Consider the following 17307-nt stretch of genomic DNA (forward strand, 5'->3'; position numbering starts at 1 on the left):
TGCGTTGTGTTGTCCTACTTCCGTCCTCTACACAACGTCGTCTTCTTCTTCAGGGCGCATTCTTTTGTGTAACAGTGCCCCTTTTCTCTCTTGATGCCACAAAACACTTTGGCAGTTACGCAATCGAAAGGCGAGGAAAGCAAAACGGGTATCAGATGATGATTAAGTGAAACTGGAACTGATAAGTGAGATGGATTGAAATACAGATAGCCGTAAACTTTTAATAACCTAGAATTTTAGTTATTAAAGGTGTTATGTATGTTTCGAAATTTGAAAAGATTTTCTCAATTTTTGAATGAATTATGTTTGAAGTAATTTAAAATGCCGAATGAAGGGTTTCAATTTTTGTTTTTTTAAAAAGATTTTTCGTCCGGCCGATTTTTCGCAAAATGTTTTTTAAAATTTGGGTTTATGTTCTTCTCTTTTTTCATGCCTAAGCCTAAGCTAGGCTTAGGTTTAGGCTTACTAATCCTAATCCGAAGCATAAGCTTAATCCTAAGCCTAAACCTCTCCTACTCTTTTAAGCTTAATGAATGCCCTAGCTTCATTTTTTTCATTTTTCGCAGGTTTTTTTCTCAAAAACTCAAAAGCGATGCTACGAACACCAAAAATTGGTGGTTCAAAATGTGTGTTTCTATTTTTTTCAAAATTTATTTGACTATACAAACCAGCTGACAATTTTCTTCAAAATTCCGTTTTTCTTATCAAAAATAGTCAATTTTTCATCTAGAAACTTCAAAAAACCGTTACCGTTTCCCTAAGTTTTGCTATCAGTTCCGTAAATCTTGTACCTTATGTCACATGGCATTAGAAATATTTCAATTGAACCAATCTTGTTCGCGTGGAGTACAAGTTAAACATTTATGATATGTGGATGGGTGCAATTGCGCTCTATTGAACAAACTATGTATCAACAGAACGCGTTAACATTATTTGTACAGGTGGGGAAAAACAGGAAAAACGACTAGGCAAAACAAAAAGTATATAAGTTTTCTTCTACACGTCTCATAAAGGAAATTCAAATTTTTTAGAAAAAGAGCGGGGGGGCGCGATTGCAAAGGTTTAGACGGCGTTAAGATCTTTGTCGACGAGTGGTTCAGCCGCTGAGAATGTGATTGCCGCCGGAATATTGTCCTTCTCGTTGATTGAGTCTTTCGAGAAGAGCGCCAGAATGACGGGCAGAATGAAGAGACCGTGGAGGAGACCTGGGAGAATTTTAAAATTTTTGAGTTTCTAGGCCACGAGTGACGTCACTATTATGTCCAAGAAGATATTCTAAGGACAAATTTGATGATTGTTCACTACTTTTTCACTAAAAATCAGCTTGAATCGTAGAAAACAAAGAACTTTCAGAAAATTTCAGCGCTCACCAATAGCAACGACCAAAAAAACGGTCTTAGCAAAGCACACGATTGCATAAGTTGGCACAAAAATCAACGGAAGCATGCATAGGAATGTCGACAGTCCGGCTTCACACATTGGCATTGCCATTTCTGCCAGACTACTGTAGACACGTTCTTGTGGAGTGCCACGTGCACGAAAAAAGTTGTAGGCCACGTGAGCGGTGTAGTCGACCGAGAATCCCGTGGCGAGAAGGACGTCCACTTGGATTACCGGGTCCAGGTCGGCACCCCAAAGGGAGAGACCACCGACGAGAACTGTAAAAACGATTTTAAAAAAAAGTAACTTTTTCAGATTAAATCCAAGAAAAAAACATAATTAAAATTTGTTTCAATGGTTTTTTAAAGTGACAATTACTCATTTTCAGGTTTTAAAAACTTTAACTTGAAAAAAAAAAACATTTTGAGCTACTTTTGAAAAAGGTTCTATTTTGAATTTCCCATCCAAACTTTTTGAAAAAATACAAATGATAAAAATAATTGCTTTCTTAAAAAAAAATTGTTAGCAACCCTACCGTTCGCTAAAGATCGTTGTCGTTTTTTCTCAGAAAATTTAAATATCCCGCCATATATATTTTCGGAGAATTTCAATTTCTCGAAAAATTGTTTTCTCTGAAAATTTGAATTTTCCGCCAATAATTTTTCTCAGAAAATTTGAAAAAAAGGATTAAAAACATGAATTTTCCGCAAAAAATGTTTTCTCAGAGAATATGAATGTCCCGCCAAATATATTTTCAGATAATTTTAAAGTCTCGCCAAAACGTTTTCTTCGAACATTTTAGGATTATGTGTTGAATTTGTAGAATTTTGATCTTGATTTAAATTTTTTCAGTTTTCAATTGAAAAAAAACTAACCATAACAGATACTTGCAATAACAGATGTAATCACAGCAACTGCATTAAAATTTGCAATAAACACAAAACAAACGATTGCCATACAGACTACCGTAACCGCAATCGATCCAATTAAGTCAGTGCCAACAGTCAGGATGATACTGAGAATTGCAGAGTCACAGTCAAAGAGTGTAGCGTTGAATTGACTTTCTTCATGAAGAATTGTTCGGATATGTTGCATTGCACGTGCTCTTTCTGCCCATTCAGACATTCCTTTACCGAGAAGTGTCAGACGGAACGCTGTGACAATTGTTCTGAAAATTTGGAAATTATTCGGATTGAAATTGAAAAGTGTATAGGAATTAAGTTTGAACTATTTGAGAAGTTTGTATTTTAAATTTTGCGCTAAGTTGCCTGAAAAAAAACTAATTTCGAACTATATACCTACAAATATTTTTCAAAGAGCTCAATATTTGAATTTCGCGCCTAAAATATTTCGAAAACTTAAAATTTGCGACAAAACTATTTAAACTATTTGAGAAATTTGAACTTTTAATTAACATTTGAACTTTGCGCCAATTTTTTTTTGGAAAATATTAAACTTTTGAAATTCTAGTTGAAAGGAAATTCAGAAAAATTGAGGATGTAATTTTTTTATATGAAAAACTTTTAGATTCGATTTCGCGTCGAAAATTTTTGAATTGTCAAAATTTAAATTTTGACTTTTGCAAAAAAATGGCGGGAAAGTGAAGTTTCATTAGGAAATTCAAATTTGATAGGCGTTTGACTAACTTATTATCATCTCCCATGTGATATTTTACAAGTGGAGGGTTCCCGATCGCATCCATCCACGTCGGAAGATTATCATAAGATGGGCGGTATTTTTCTCCAACCAGAGTGGATAAAATATTCATCGTCTTATCAAAATTCACATATTGCGGAAGAAAAATCAGACTTCGATTGTCTCCACGAATACCTGGCACGTGCTCGAGCCGATCCATCATATTGTTGAAAGAGTCGTACTGAAAATTGAATGGCCTAGTAAGTAAAAATTAGATCATGAACTTACCTCTGCTTTGATCTCGATATTTGGAGGGTTGTTCACTATTACTGTAATAGGAAAGTAACGGTTGAAGACTGGCCTGAAAAATGATAAATGCTCAAAAAATACAACTTTTTTCTTTTAATAACGTAAAAAGTTTTTTAAATCGATAAAATCAATAAATCGGCATTTCAACTGTAAACCAAAAATAACAATTATTGATTTTTCTTACAAAGACCTTAAAAATAAAAAAAAATCAATAAAAATAGCGATTATCTTTCCAAAAATCTGAAAATCAATTCAAATAATTTTCTTGATCTTTTATGTTAACCTATAAATACCAATTATTGATTGTCTGGAAAATCAGTAAAGATTATTGATTTTTTTGAGAACCTAAAAATCAATAAAACCCAATAAAAAAGTAATGTTTTTTCAAACGCTTTTTCAAACAAATTCTTGATTTTACTTTCAAAAAACCAACTTAATATTCGACAACGAATCCACCAGCTTCGAATTTGATGGGAATGCCTTTGCAGGTTCAAAGGTCGTTTTCATGGTGACTACTCCATAAGTTGTCAACGCATACATCCCAAGGAGCACCATAATGCACGCTACACGCCCCTTCACGGAGCACACGAAGCTCGAGTACTTGGAGAGCCACGTGTCGGCTCGGGAAATTTTTGGCTCCGTCTCATTGGCGATGGATTTGTAATCTGGGTCGTTGCAGAGGAATACAATTGGAGCTAGGATCGTATAGGTGAAGATGTAGTCGAGGAGCAAGGCGAGCGAGGCAGTTAGGCAGAACAAGGACATCTGGAAGAAGAGTTTTATTCAAGCTAGCCCACGTTTTCAAAAACTGGGCTACGTGCCAAAAAAGGTTACCTGAGGCGTTGGCGTCAAGAATCCGATTCCAAAAGCAATAATATTGGTAAGTGAGGTGATTGTAATCGATGGTCCAACATCGACAATCACTTGTTCCAAACGGCGAGGTCTGAAAATTGCAATTTCACGATGCTTTTACAATACCCCTACAGTACTTTTGCAGTTTCTCTACAGCACCCCTGTACAACTACGGTACTTTTATTTATTTATATATTTGTTCATCAGGCAACAATCATAATGATACAATTACAACAAGGCAGTGAACTTTTACAATACAATGCCCCACCCTCTTTTTCCGTGAAAACTTACGTGTCAGTAATTGCAATATGATGTTTCCATCTGTGAAGTAGAATAAAAGCATCATCAACTCCAATTCCAAGTACCAAAAACGGCGTAACACATTGAATAGAGAACGACGGGAAGCCCATCCAACAAATTGCTCCAAACGAGGCGACAGTTGCAGCCATCGGAGTGAGCAATGATGTGGCAACCAGATAGAATGCCATTTTGACAGATGACAGGCGGACAATGACAATGATGACCTGAGTCAGAAGTAGGAAGAATCCGATTGTCATTAGAGTGGTAGCTTCAATGGCTCCTCGAATCATTTCACGATTTGCTACTTGGTCACTGAAGATGGTGAACTGAACGTGCTCGAAGGCAGAGGAGTTTTTGGAAAGTTGGAAGAGCTCGTCGATTGCGTCCTGGGAAAAGTATAATTAGGAAATGCCGAGTGCTTGCCAGTTTTTTTTATTATGTAAATTTGCTTCCCAGAATCGCGAAAATTTGATTTCCCGCAGAAAAGACTGAAATTTAAATTTCTACTAAAAATTGTTCAGATGTTTGTTTTTAGAAATTTTCTTTAAAGACAAAGATTTGAATTTCCTATTGAAAATAGGTGAAAATTCAAATTTACTACAAAAAAATTGAGTTTTGTTAAAAACACACTGAAAAATTGAACTTCCTGATTAAAATTGATTGAAAAATTAGAGGCTCCTAAAAAATATTGAAAACTCGAAATGTAAATTCAAATTTCCCGTCCAAAAATTGACAAAAATATTTGAACTTTCTGCCAGAAACAAGTTAAAAAATCAAAGGTTCCTCTAATAGTAAAACTGACTCAAAATTAATTGAAAATTGATCAAAAAGCCGTATGAGTCTTCTAGGCTATTCTCACCTTAAACGCCAATTTTCCTTCTGGAGTATCAGACCTCGAAAAATACCACAGCACCAAGGATTTGGAGCTGATCCTCTCGGTCGGTGGTTCTGAAAGTTTCAATATTTTTTCACATTTTTCCAGAACTTTTTATAGTTAAAAAAATGAAATTTTAACTGGAAAGTGGCTAAATCATAAAAACTATTTTTCAACTTTTCATTTAACATTTCAAAAAAAATCTTACCAAAATCCGCATTACTCAAGTGAAGTCCCAGGAAAATATCCAGTCCGCTATATGGCATATCCGGATAGGTGAATACACTTGTGGTACCATTGTTTCTCCGCGTCAAATTCTGAAAATTGCCATGTGGTCGTTGAAGAGTTTTCTAGTCCACCACCACCACCACCAAGGGTTTCGGTTTTTCGACTTTTTAGAAAATCGAAAAATCGAACAATTTTTGAGAAAAACTTACAAAAAGCTGATAATGTTTTTATTTTAACTTTTTTCTCCATCATTCATTTTAAGAATATAGATAAATGGGATAAGACCGTCCAGGTTTCTGTTCAGTTTTCCCTGTTGTTAAATTCATTAAGATGTTTGGTCCCCAAAAAACAATGTTTCTTTCATTTTTCGATTTTCAATTTTTAGATTTTTCGATTTTCACTAAAAACATCGAATAATTGAAAAAATCGAAAAATGACACCCTAGACCACCACCTACCGCTAACAAGTGAAAGGGGCTGTTCAAGTCGCAGAGTGGATCGCAATTTTTTCGTCCATCCCCATCTTGGTAGCCAACTGCCGCCGATAGTCGATTGTCCACAGTATAAATCTGAAATTTTTTAAATTCCCGCCAGAAAAGTGGGCGTGACGGAGAATCAACTTACGTCTGCCAGTGCGCCTTCCTGGAGAATACTGGAATTTTCGCGCTTGGCGGTAAAAATACAGAATGCTCGTTCCGGATAGATGTCGAGTCCGTAGTATTCCAGCCAGACACGGGTTTCACTGAAAAATGTAAAAAAATTTATAGAAATTTCCGCAAAAAGCATATATTTAAAATAGGAGTTTTAAAAAAATTAACAAAATAGTTACGAACGAAATTTTCATTTGCTTTAAAGTTTTCTTTTTTTTCTTATTTATTTTTGATCAAATATTTATTTTGGGTTTTTTAACTTCAAGTGGAATTCCAAAAAAATTCAATTTTCTTCCCAGTCAACCAAACATTGACCAAATCACAATAAGAAAGGGAGAAAGGGAAATCGAATTAGAAAAAGAAAAACATTGCGAAAAAACGTGTTATTTCTGACTGGTGGAGGAAGGAGGCTTCAAGGTCAGTAGTCACTTACTATCCAGCATCTGAATCATCCGGTGAAAAGGCTTTGCGAATATCTGGCTCTAAACGAATGTGCACAAGTCCTGAACTGAGAACTAGGATGGATAAGATGCTCACTGAAAATTGTCCAACTTGAAAAATTTCGATTTTTTATGTTTATTAAATTTTTTCTGGTGTAAAATAGCAGAAAATGCCAAAAAAAAATGTATCAGACACAACTTTTTTTCAATTTTTCAAACTTTTCGTTGCAAGACCAAACATACAATAACAATTGTCGTTCGAGCGCGTTTTGCCCATGCACCCTTAACGGAGATTTTCATCGACTACTCTATAGAGCGCGTTGGTGATTTTGAAAATGAATTTTTCTTGGAAATTTAAAACTTTTAGAAAGGGATTTTTCTATTTTTTCCAAAAAATTATATTGAAAAATCAATAAATTAATTATTGATTTTTCAAAACTATAGTGATTCTGATTTGAAAAATGAAAAACATTGCTTTTAAAATTATCTGAACTCAGTTTTCACGAAAAATCAATAAATCGGTAATCGAAAAACATTCATTTTTCTATTTTTCTCAATTTTTCGATGTATTTTCCAAGAAAATCGATTAATTTATCGATTTTTTTTCCAGAATATCTGATCGATTTTTTTATTCATCGGAAAAGTTCAATTATTTTATTTTTAGGAAATTGTTTTCCAAACTTATATTGGTGGCCAAGTTTTCCCATTTCGACGACCATAAAGTTACAAAAAACTCACAAAGTATCGAATAAACCGGATAGGCGGCTAACAGCCGTGCCACGACGGCACTAATCACATCCCATCCCATGTGCTGAAAAACTTCGAAATTTTTTTAATATTTCAGAATTTAAAGCAGCATGCAAACGCGCTCCAACAAAGAAAAATGTTTTTAAAAAATTGAAATTCAAAACACAAGCACGTGAAGCAGAGAATGCAGAAAACAAGACCACTGTCACAAAATTGTAGAAGTGAGGGAGGGAGGGCTATTGCAGAGGTGACCAACGGGTTTCGGTTTCCAATTTTTCGGACACGGCGCAGAGGATTTGAGTCATTATTATTGTGTTTAGAGAGTGTAAGAGAATTAGAGAATTAGGGATAGATGGGAAACTGTACGTACTTCTGCGAAATGGTGCACTTTTAGGATCGGCGGCCTAGAAATTTACATGGTGCTCTAGAAGTCTAATAGATAGCCTAGATCTTTTTAAGTCCAGAAAATTACTTGGTGGTCTAGAAGTTTTTTTTGTGACCTAGAAATGCAGTTGGTGGACTATAAATTCACTTGGTGGCCTAGAAATTCATTTGGTAGCCTAGAAATGTACTTGGTGGCCTAGAAATTAACCTTGAAGCTTAGAAGTTTGTTTGAAAGCCCAGAAATTCACTTGATTGCCTATGAATTCACTTGGTGGTCGAGAAATGTTCGTGAAAGCCCAGATATTTACTTGGTGGTCTAAAACATTTTTCAGTTCAGAAATACATTGGAAAAAATTTCGATTGAGAATTATGGCGTGGGATTTCAAGTGGTGACCTAGAAATTTGTCAAGGGACTGAGGAATTCATTTGGCGTCTGGAAATTTTTTTGGTGACCTAGAAATTTATTTGGTGACCTGAAAATTCATTTCATGACCAGTGAATTTACTTGGTGGTCTAAAAAGTCTCATGGTGCCGGTCTTAAAGTCTCATGTGTTGCAAAAATTATACTACAATATTTAACTTTGAAATAAAAATTCAGCGGGTCTAGATTTGCAAGAAAAATCTGTATTTTCTCAATTTTTTTCAGGTTTTTGATTAGTTAAAAAAAATCGAAATGATTGTTTAGAACTGCAGAGAAAAAACAATTTTGTATCTCCGGAATGCGCTATTCTGGGGAGTCAGATTTACTGGATTTTACTTTTTTTCCTGCAATTCCAATGCAAAATAAGGTAAAAAAATGAGAAAACTGGCGGAACACGGCGGTACACACAGGGGCAACTTGAATGTAAGGCAGGTGTTTAGTAAGTGGACCGAGGGGACGGCAAAAGCTGGTATTTTTCCTGTGTCGATGGGGGACAGTAGTAGCACACAAGAAACAAGTATTTTGATGATAATACGAATAAGAAAAAGAAAAAGGCAGCAAAAAAGTGTGTGGCAGACCACCACCGTCCATCGGATTAGGGAGCGGAGGCAAACTCGCTCTACCGAACAGAGGGGTGTCCGTTTCCCCCAAAATCCTCTGAATGTGACGTCATTGTTGGGGCGGCGGGGCGGCGTCCAAAAATTAGTGATTTTTTTTTTGGTATTTTGGAAAAAAAGGAAAAAATCGAGAAACATTTTTTTGTGTTTTTGGGGAGTTTGTCATGTGAAATTTGAAAATGTTGGGTACAATCAAAAAATTGTTTTGGTTTTTATAATTTTAATAGGAATTTTTAAAAATCTGAATCGTTTTTCTTTGAAAAATCAAAAAACAACAAAACATCCGCTTTTTTTAAAAATTGTTTGTTAAAAAAATAGAAATCGGAAAACAAAATTTTCCGATCTTCTCGAAATTCACAAACTCATAAAAAAATCGAAATCCCCTTGTACCCCACCCTAGTTCACTGAAGCGCGTTTGCTTTCTGGCCAAAGGCATGGAGGGAGGCGGGCACCTCCCTTTTGCAAAATTGACCTAAATAAAGGTGATATGCCAGTGATAAGGAACGGTTTAATGATCCGAAACCGCCAAAAGTGCATAGTTTCTGCGTTAAAAAAAGTGACAACTGACATCACACGGAGGCTACAAAAGGGGACTCACAAGTTTGCCGGAGAGGAATGAAAATTGGAAATTTGTACGGGTAAGGGGATCAATGTTCAGTGGTGGTCGCGAGGGAGGACGGAGGGAAAAAGTGGAATTAGAATTGAATGGGAAATTGGTGGCAAAACGGTAAACACTTCTTATTATCCAAATGCATGAGGGATGGAGAAAACTGGAAACCTTTGCAGAATTTTGGAGGGGGTGATGAAAAGTATTGGCAACACCTTGGTGGCCGAGAATTTTAAATTGATGATCTGGACTAAAAATTCAGATGATGGCCGAGTTTTTCATATTCGCACCAATACAAATGATGGCCTAGAAAGTTTGGAGCGACCTAATTTTTCAAATTTACAAATAGATCTTTAATGTTTCATCGACAAGGGATGTGAACTAGAAATTAAGATGGTGGCCTAGAATTATATTTATGGTTCGTCAAGAGGTGGCCTAACTCTTCAAATTCACGAAATATTCTAAAGTTTAAATTTCCTTTAATTAGTATTGTGGACTAAAAGTCGAGATAATGACCGAACTTTTCATAAGCTCTCCACATCAATTGGTGGCCTTGAAATTCCGACATGGCCGAATTTTCGTAAGTCGACCCCAGTGGTGGCCGAGCCAAAAAACATAATTCCGCAAACTCTTACATTTTAATATATGAGGGAAGCCAGAAGTGCGTGCCACATTATTTTTACATTTTTGACTATCGTGCCAAAATTCCAAAATCCTCAAAAATTTGAATTTCGCGGCACAATTTCGGGTTTTGAATATCTTTTTTTTAGTGTGATGTAGGGCGTACTTTCCAATTTGCATAAAATAAAAAATCAACAAAAAGCCATACATAATGTCAAATGGTCAGTTGCAAAGAAAACAAACCTGCGGTCAGGATGGCCGAACCAGAAAAATCAATTCAAGCTTTCGATTTCGCCCGAAAAAAATGAGGATCAGAATAAGAAGGTGTCGCCTATTAGAGATTGGAGGATGTTGAGAAAAAGAGAATAGTGGAGGAAAATGATGAGGTAGAACGGAATTGAACATGCAAATAAAATGAATGTATTGGGTAGGAGAGGGAAGGTAACACTGTGTGTTCTGTGTTTGGAAAAGGATTGAAGTGGTGGACAAAAGGACTCTTGGTTTAATACTACTTGCCTGTTCTGATCAGGTTCAGAGGTATTTCAGCAATAGCTTTTGTATTTTGCATTTTGTCTTTTTAAGTACTATTATTTATCAAATCCTTTTTTGTAACTTTGAATCTGATGTCAAACTTGTGGAAAGTTTGAACTCGAAGAAATTGCTCAAAAAGTAAAATTTGCGCCCAATTTTTCGAATTTTTTTCGTTGTTTCTTTTTAATTTCAAAACACAAATCTTCGCCAAAACATTGTTACAAAATTAACATTTTAATTTTTAAACAGCTGCTAAAGCACTACAAATGTGAAATTGATGCCTAAAATTGGAGAAAAATGGAGTTTTTCAAAAAAAATTGAAATAAGAAAGTTTGGAAACTAAATGTCTATATATGGGGAAAATGCTATTTCGAATCTCGCGTTTTTTTAAGTTGGGCATCTCCAAAATATGAAAAAAATACAAAAAAAAACTCCAAAAGATAATGTTGAATTTTTTCAAAACCCTCACCAAGAAGTATGTTTTAATAAACAAAAATTTGAATTTCTTTTCGAATTTTTTTCAAAATTCGTAATATAAGATACCTGTCACACTTATTTTCAAGCTAACAGGAAAAAATAAATGTTGAACTTTATTTAATGATAAAAATAGTTTGTAGAAAATTCGTAAATTTAAAAAAATTCAAATTCTACCAAAATATATTAGTTTTTCACCTGGAACTAAAAACATTTGAAGAATTTTTTTTAGCTTATATAACACTACAACCGCAACACATTTTTGTGAGAACATGTCTAGCCTCTGTCAAACAGTTTTCCGGTATCTTCGTGTGTGTGTTTGCTAGTGTTCAATAGATCTTCCTGTAAAAAATCGAAAATTTCCGATTATATGCTTTTTATGTGTTTGATTCTATAAGCGTTTAGATTGTTATCAGATGATTTGACATTATTCGCAACAATTTTTTTAAATCCGAATGTTTTTCGAATTTCTATTTTTTATAATTTTCCAGACAGTTTAAGAGCAAAGTTGAAGTTATTTTTTCCTATCAAAAAATGCAGGAATAAATACTACCTCAATTTTTGCAAGAAAAAAAATTTACAGTAGTTTTTTTGCTGGAAACTAAATTCCGCAGAATTTGAAAAATACTGAAAGGGTTTTTTTCCTTTTTTAATTTGTACTCCCTACAGTACCCCTTATTTTTGAATTACAATTTGATGTTCGTACCTAAAATTGACACTTTTTCTCTAGTATATTTCCGAATTCAATTCATAATTATCAGTTGAAACTAGACCCCACCAAAATCACAAATTGATAAGAAAACGTAGAAAGGGGAAAGCACGTGTAGCCTACAACAATATTAACTGTTTTCAATTTATTATTTTTATTTTCCAAGGGTTTTATTCTTAATTCTATTCACAATTTTTCGAAAAATATTCAGCAAAAAAGTATGCTTTCTGACTATATTATCAGTATAAAGTGAGTTTTTTGTGAGCATTAAAAAAATCAATTTTTTGTGGCCTAGCTTTGCATTTAGTGGCCTAAAAAATTAAATGCATTTCTTCCACGTTTTCCGTAAAAAAGACAGTGGAAGAGTTTTTATCCGTACTTGGGCAGGCTTAATATTTTGTGGCCAAATTTTTCGCGTGGTGCCTAGAAACTTTTTTTACGTTTTTTCTCGGAAACTTATTTTTTTCCATGGCCGTGAACGAGTTTTGTTTAAATTTCAGGTCGCTTTCAATATTTTGATGACTAGTTTTTTAAAAAATATTTTCCTGCTTTTAGTAATGCTTGGCCAAACGTCTTCACGTGGTCGAGCTTTTCATTTGATGCCCTAGGATTTTTAACCTGTCGTTCTCTAGACAATAACTACCGTGGACTCGAAAGTTCTACGCCACGTTTTAAATATTTGTAGCCTAGAAATCAAAGTCACTTCCCGAGTGGCCTACGTTTCCCTGAGCATAACTAGTCCTCGAGAAGTCCAGTCGACCGTTACTGTCTACAAGATTATCGGCAAGATAATCCGTTTCGATTTCGATGTCCACTCATTCACTAGTCGTTTTGTCGTCGTTGCAACAATGTGGAAATTACTAAATTTTGGCATTTTTAAAGATTTTTAAACACATTTTTTCTGTCGGAAACTGAGAACCGCAGTTTGTAGAGAAAAAAATTGCATTTACTTTCCTGATTGAAAAATCTTTGTTAGCGTTCTTCCCCGCTGATTTATGTACCGTTTAAGTTTCAGCTGAGAGACAGCGTGGGATTGGGGGAGACGCAGACAGCGAGTGAGTTTGCGTCTCCCTCTCCCTCCCACTCTCTCATTTGCAAGTTTTGAGTTTTCATAACTCGGAGAGTGGAGCTATCGAAAAATTCAAAAAAAAAAACAAAAAATTAAAATAAAAAAATTCTACAAATTTTTAGTTGCTAATTTTTTGATAGCGCTGCTAGGTTTTGAGATAATGACGTTTTTAACTCTACCTCGACTTTTTGTGTGTTACCAAGTTAGTATTCCTCTGACAAACCGCATGACCTCACCTCATTGTAGCCTCTTTCGAAATCTGTAAACTTTACAACTCATGTTTCCTAGTGATATCCGCCTCCATCTCAGCTGTTCTCTTTCCATCTTCTCCTAACTGTTTTCGTCTATTTTAAAAATGAGATTATTCGGATTTCTTACTAGTTCCGCTCAAAAACCAATAAATTTATTTTGTAGAGCGAAAAATTCTACACATTTTTGTAGTCAACAAGTTTTTCAATGCACCTCTCCTCGCTGAGTTTTTAAGATCTATAATTTGATAGTAAAAATATTTTTGACAGTAGCTTTTGTTTTAGAGATAATCAGGATTTCGCAAGCCACGGACTTCAGTCTAGCCTCATTTCGAAAGTTGTGAACTCTGCAAGTCATGTTGACTAATAGTATCCCTCTCCAGCTGTTCTTTCTCCTCCTTCACTCAAGTGGTGATCGTTTTCTCACTTCTCTCGCTTTTTCGCCCCTCTCTGTAGTGTCCAGAGAGTATCAGTTATGTCTCCAGGACGCCGTGTGACGTCATCGCTGACAAGCCGTAGCCTACAGCGCCCGGCAGAAGACCTGTTTTGACATGCCATTCGTGAAAAATTTAGATTAGCCCTCTCACACTCTACATGTCTCCATGTTTTTTCACACAAACTATTTTTTTGAAGAAATATCTTTAAAACTTTGCTTTGTCTATAATTGATAGCATAAAAGGTCCAATTTTTTCCGTAGCTCAGCAAATGGCGTAACTAAATGGTGTGAAATGTTTGATAGGGGACCGGTTTTTGGCTGAAATCTCAGAAAAAATGGAGCCCTGCCTGCATAGAGACCCCTTTCGACTGATGACGTCACAGAGTAAGGTGTCACATCACACCATTCTTATTTCTCTATTTGAGGTCCAATTAGACTAGGGGGTCAGCGTGCTCTCGATTCCTAGCCGATGACGTCACATATTTGCCATTCACAACTTTCTAAACTTCAAACATTTTTTAATTTTTCCCAAATTTCAGCCGATTCCTAATGGGAGGATTCCTCTCCAAACATCACCACCTCACTGCAGTCCACGATGCCACGTGTGGCCCAATAAAAGGTGTCGGATATGAGCAAGTAGGTCATAAATTGAGCTCTCACTAAGTTAAGATGAAAGAAAATTATTTAGGAAGACGGTTCAGTGGTGGAGGGGTTCCTTGGAATCCCGTACGCCGAGCCACCAATTGGAGCCTTGCGCTTTAAGAAGCCAGTTGCTCATCGGAAATGGACGGAGCCGCTGGATTGTGTTAGGTTCGGGCCAAGGAGTCCGCAAAATGATGAGCTACTAGGGCAGGTGAGGCGCCTAAATCAGAGCAAAACTCTGTCATTTTTATAATGTTCAGTTTGTGAACACAGTCGGGAAAAGTGAGGAGCACTGTCTCAGCCTGAACGTATTCACTCCAAAGTGGGAGTCAAATGAATGGCCCGACGGCTTCCCAGTGATGGTCTTCATCCATGGCGGAGGCTTCGCTGTTCACTCATCCAGCAACTACGGCTGCGCTTCCATCGCACGAAACCTTTGCACCAAGGACGTCGTCGTCGTGACCATTAACTACCGCCTCGGCGTCCTTGGATTCTTCACCACCGGCGACGAAGTGTGCCGTGGAAACCTTGGACTTTGGGATCAGACTGCCGCACTCGAGTGGGTTCAGGAGAACATTCAAAGCTTCCGAGGCGACCCTGATAATGTTACAATCTTTGGCCAAAGTGCAGGTGGAGCATCTGTGGATCTGCTTTGCCTATCGCCGCACTCGAGGGGATTGTTCAATCGGGCGATTCCGATGGCAGGGAATGGAGAATGTGATTTTGCGATGCGGACTAGTGAGCAGCAGGCTCAGTTGTCGAGGGAGTTTGCGAGATACCTTGGATGGGAAGGAGATGGTAAGTGATTGAAATGTCGCTTAGTCGTAAGATGTTAGAAATTGCATTGTCATCAGAGTTGGATTGAGTTTGTTTAAGCGTAATTTTTACTAAAGCCCATCGAAGCAGTTCCGTTGGCTACTTGGCCTACCACACTCAGCCTGGGAGCCCGTCATAGCAAGGCTCAAGACATTTCCTATGTAGTTATTTCTATTGCAAATTTAATACGGTGAATTTTCCAAAAATCTTGACGTATCCGAATGAAAAACCAGTGCAAACTTGTTGAGTAATATCCCTAATTACTTCATTCCAGACAACGACAGTGAAGACCTTCTCCAATTCATCGACCAGCAACCCCTTTACAAGATCGAGATGGGCATAAACCCGAAAAGAGGATTCAAGCATTCCCAGGCTGGAAGCTTGTATTTTGTGCCAAACTTTGACGGCGACTTCTTCCCGAAACCACTTAACCAGCTTAGAAAAGAAGCTCCAAAGATGCAAATAATGACAGGAACCACCAAGTACGAGGGTCTATTTTTCAGTGAGTTTAAACTTCTGAAAATTTTCTGAAAATTTTCTATTATAGTCGCCCTCGGTGCCTTATCGAAAAATCCGGAAGGAATTAAAAAGTTCATGGGAAGAATCTTTAAAGAATGCGACTATGGAGAGCGTGCTGACGATGTGCTGCAGATGGTCTACGACTTTTATTTCAAGGGGGTACATCCCAAGGATCATGAGAAGAATATGCATCAGATTGTGAAGGTAGGTGGCATAGAGCCTACAGGGCCATCAGCCAGTGTTTCAGTTCATTGGAGACTATTCTATCAACTATGGTACATACCGTCTGGCTAACATTATGACGGATCTTCAACACGATGTATACTTCTATCAGTTTGACTATCATAACTCTGCAGGATTCGGAGTGTTCCGGTGGCTTCTTCCGTTTTTGGGTGAGTTTAGGCAGGATGGGTCAGATTTTCTAAGCTCTGGGCCACATGCTTTTTGGTAGATCAGTTTTAGAAATTCTAAGCTAGAAATGTATGAGTATGGTAAAACTTTTAAATCAGATTGAAAAGAAATTTTCCAAATTATAGGACTTTGTAAAAACTCCGATTGCTTAGGCTACTTCATCCGTACGACCGTAACCTGTCACTAACGATTCTAATAGTGTACCTTATCTGAACAGTATTGCCGAACTAATTGAAATTAATCCTGAGACTCCGAGATTACCTAGCGGTCCCTATCGCTGTGGCCCAGTGCCCATTTGGCTCAATATCCAATTTTCAGGCTCCACACATTGCACGGAAATGAGATATGTGCTCGGCAAAGGAATAATCTCGAAATTCCGACCAAATGATAATGATAAGAAGATGCTTCACGTTATGACAACTTATTTTACAAATTTTGCAAAATATGGGTACTTTTTTTGTGAACACTTTCGAAAAAAATTAAGCTGCTTTCAGAAACCCTAATGGAGAAAACCAGGAGACTGGAGAATGGCAAAAGCACGACTCGGCACACCCGTTCCGCCATTTCAAGATTGATCTGGACGATTCTGAAATGGTTGAGGACTATCAGGAACGGAGAGCCGAGCTATGGGATAAACTGAGAGCATTAAATGTTAGCAGGGCTCAGATGTGAAATTGCTGTTATTTTTACTTGATTGATTTTACGGGTTTATAAATATTTTTGATTTGTTATATATTTATTTTTTCTGAGTTACATACATACATCAAGAAACATTTCAATATCTTGCAATCTAACTGAATTTTATTTTATAATCAGTTATTTTTATTAATCCTGTACTATGCCAAAAAATCTAACTTGTTTGAATCAATAACTCAACTACCAATCCTTAACACAAAAACCAACACGGTTCTACCCAAACGATGTATAAGCTGGCACCATTATAAATTATCCGCATACTTTTTCAAACAAAGGAAAAAGTCGGAAGCTTTCCATACATTCAACTCTATTATACTTTCCCCTTTCCATGGATGTGCTTTTTGTGTGAAACCAAAACTTAACCGCCAGAAAGCTTTTTACATAATCTATAACAGAGGTGGGCGGCAATTGCCGTTCGGCGAACATTCTGATTTTTTGGAAATTTTCATTTTTGGCAAATTGCCGATCTGCCGTTTGCCGGATATCAATTTGCCGGAAGTGTTTAGAGGGTTCTTTTTACGACGGAAACACTTAAAACTGTGCCTTTTTGAAAATATTTAATTTTTATTCTTTTTTTCGGCAAATTTGCCGGTTTGCCCAATTTGGCAATTCGCCGGAAATTTCAATTTCGGCAGTCTGCCAATTTGCCAATTTTCAGAAAAAAAATTTCGACGCCCATCCCTGATGCATAC

The 17307-nt window shown here is 36.6% G+C and overlaps 2 protein-coding genes across 5 annotated transcripts; one reads left to right on the forward strand and one right to left on the reverse strand.

Moving 5' to 3' along the window:
* Nucleotides 1-848: 848 nt before the first annotated feature.
* Nucleotides 849-7478, reverse strand: ptr-11 (SSD domain-containing protein; the record flags this gene model as incomplete). Of its 2 annotated transcripts, NM_058286.8 has the most annotated exons (14): nucleotides 849-1205; nucleotides 1371-1658; nucleotides 2256-2548; nucleotides 3027-3256; nucleotides 3304-3376; nucleotides 3758-4089; nucleotides 4159-4267; nucleotides 4468-4862; nucleotides 5336-5424; nucleotides 5559-5667; nucleotides 6036-6146; nucleotides 6202-6319; nucleotides 6661-6763; nucleotides 7406-7478. In NM_058286.8, the coding sequence occupies 14 exons, from the start codon at nucleotides 7473-7475 to the stop codon at nucleotides 1063-1065; spliced, it is 2463 nt and encodes an 820-aa protein (NP_490687.1). The 2 variants fall into 2 exon arrangements, with proteins under 2 accessions (NP_490687.1, NP_001293213.1); NM_001306284.3 differs by lacking the exons at nucleotides 6036-6146; nucleotides 6202-6319; nucleotides 6661-6763; nucleotides 7406-7478 and having other exon boundaries at nucleotides 1063-1205; nucleotides 5559-5616.
* A 4405-nt stretch (nucleotides 7479-11883) lies between these two features.
* Nucleotides 11884-16648, forward strand: cest-27 (Carboxylic ester hydrolase; the record flags this gene model as incomplete). 3 transcript variants are annotated; one of them, NM_001444147.1, is made up of 9 exons in its annotated part: nucleotides 11884-12027; nucleotides 14071-14167; nucleotides 14220-14384; nucleotides 14434-14971; nucleotides 15264-15491; nucleotides 15537-15712; nucleotides 15756-15900; nucleotides 16238-16367; nucleotides 16414-16648. In NM_001444147.1, 8 exons carry the CDS (start codon nucleotides 14081-14083, stop codon nucleotides 16589-16591), a joined length of 1647 nt encoding a protein of 548 aa, NP_001431064.1. The 3 variants fall into 3 exon arrangements, 2 of the variants coding, with proteins under 2 accessions (NP_001431064.1, NP_871861.2); NM_182061.6 differs by having other exon boundaries at nucleotides 11999-12027; nucleotides 16414-16591; NR_131341.1 differs by lacking the exon at nucleotides 11884-12027 and having other exon boundaries at nucleotides 14081-14167; nucleotides 14220-14971; nucleotides 16414-16591.
* Between the last annotated feature and the right edge of the window lie 659 nt (nucleotides 16649-17307).

This window comes from Caenorhabditis elegans, chromosome I (assembly GCF_000002985.6).
Source record: "Caenorhabditis elegans chromosome I".
Lineage (NCBI taxonomy): Eukaryota > Metazoa > Nematoda > Chromadorea > Rhabditida > Rhabditidae > Caenorhabditis > Caenorhabditis elegans.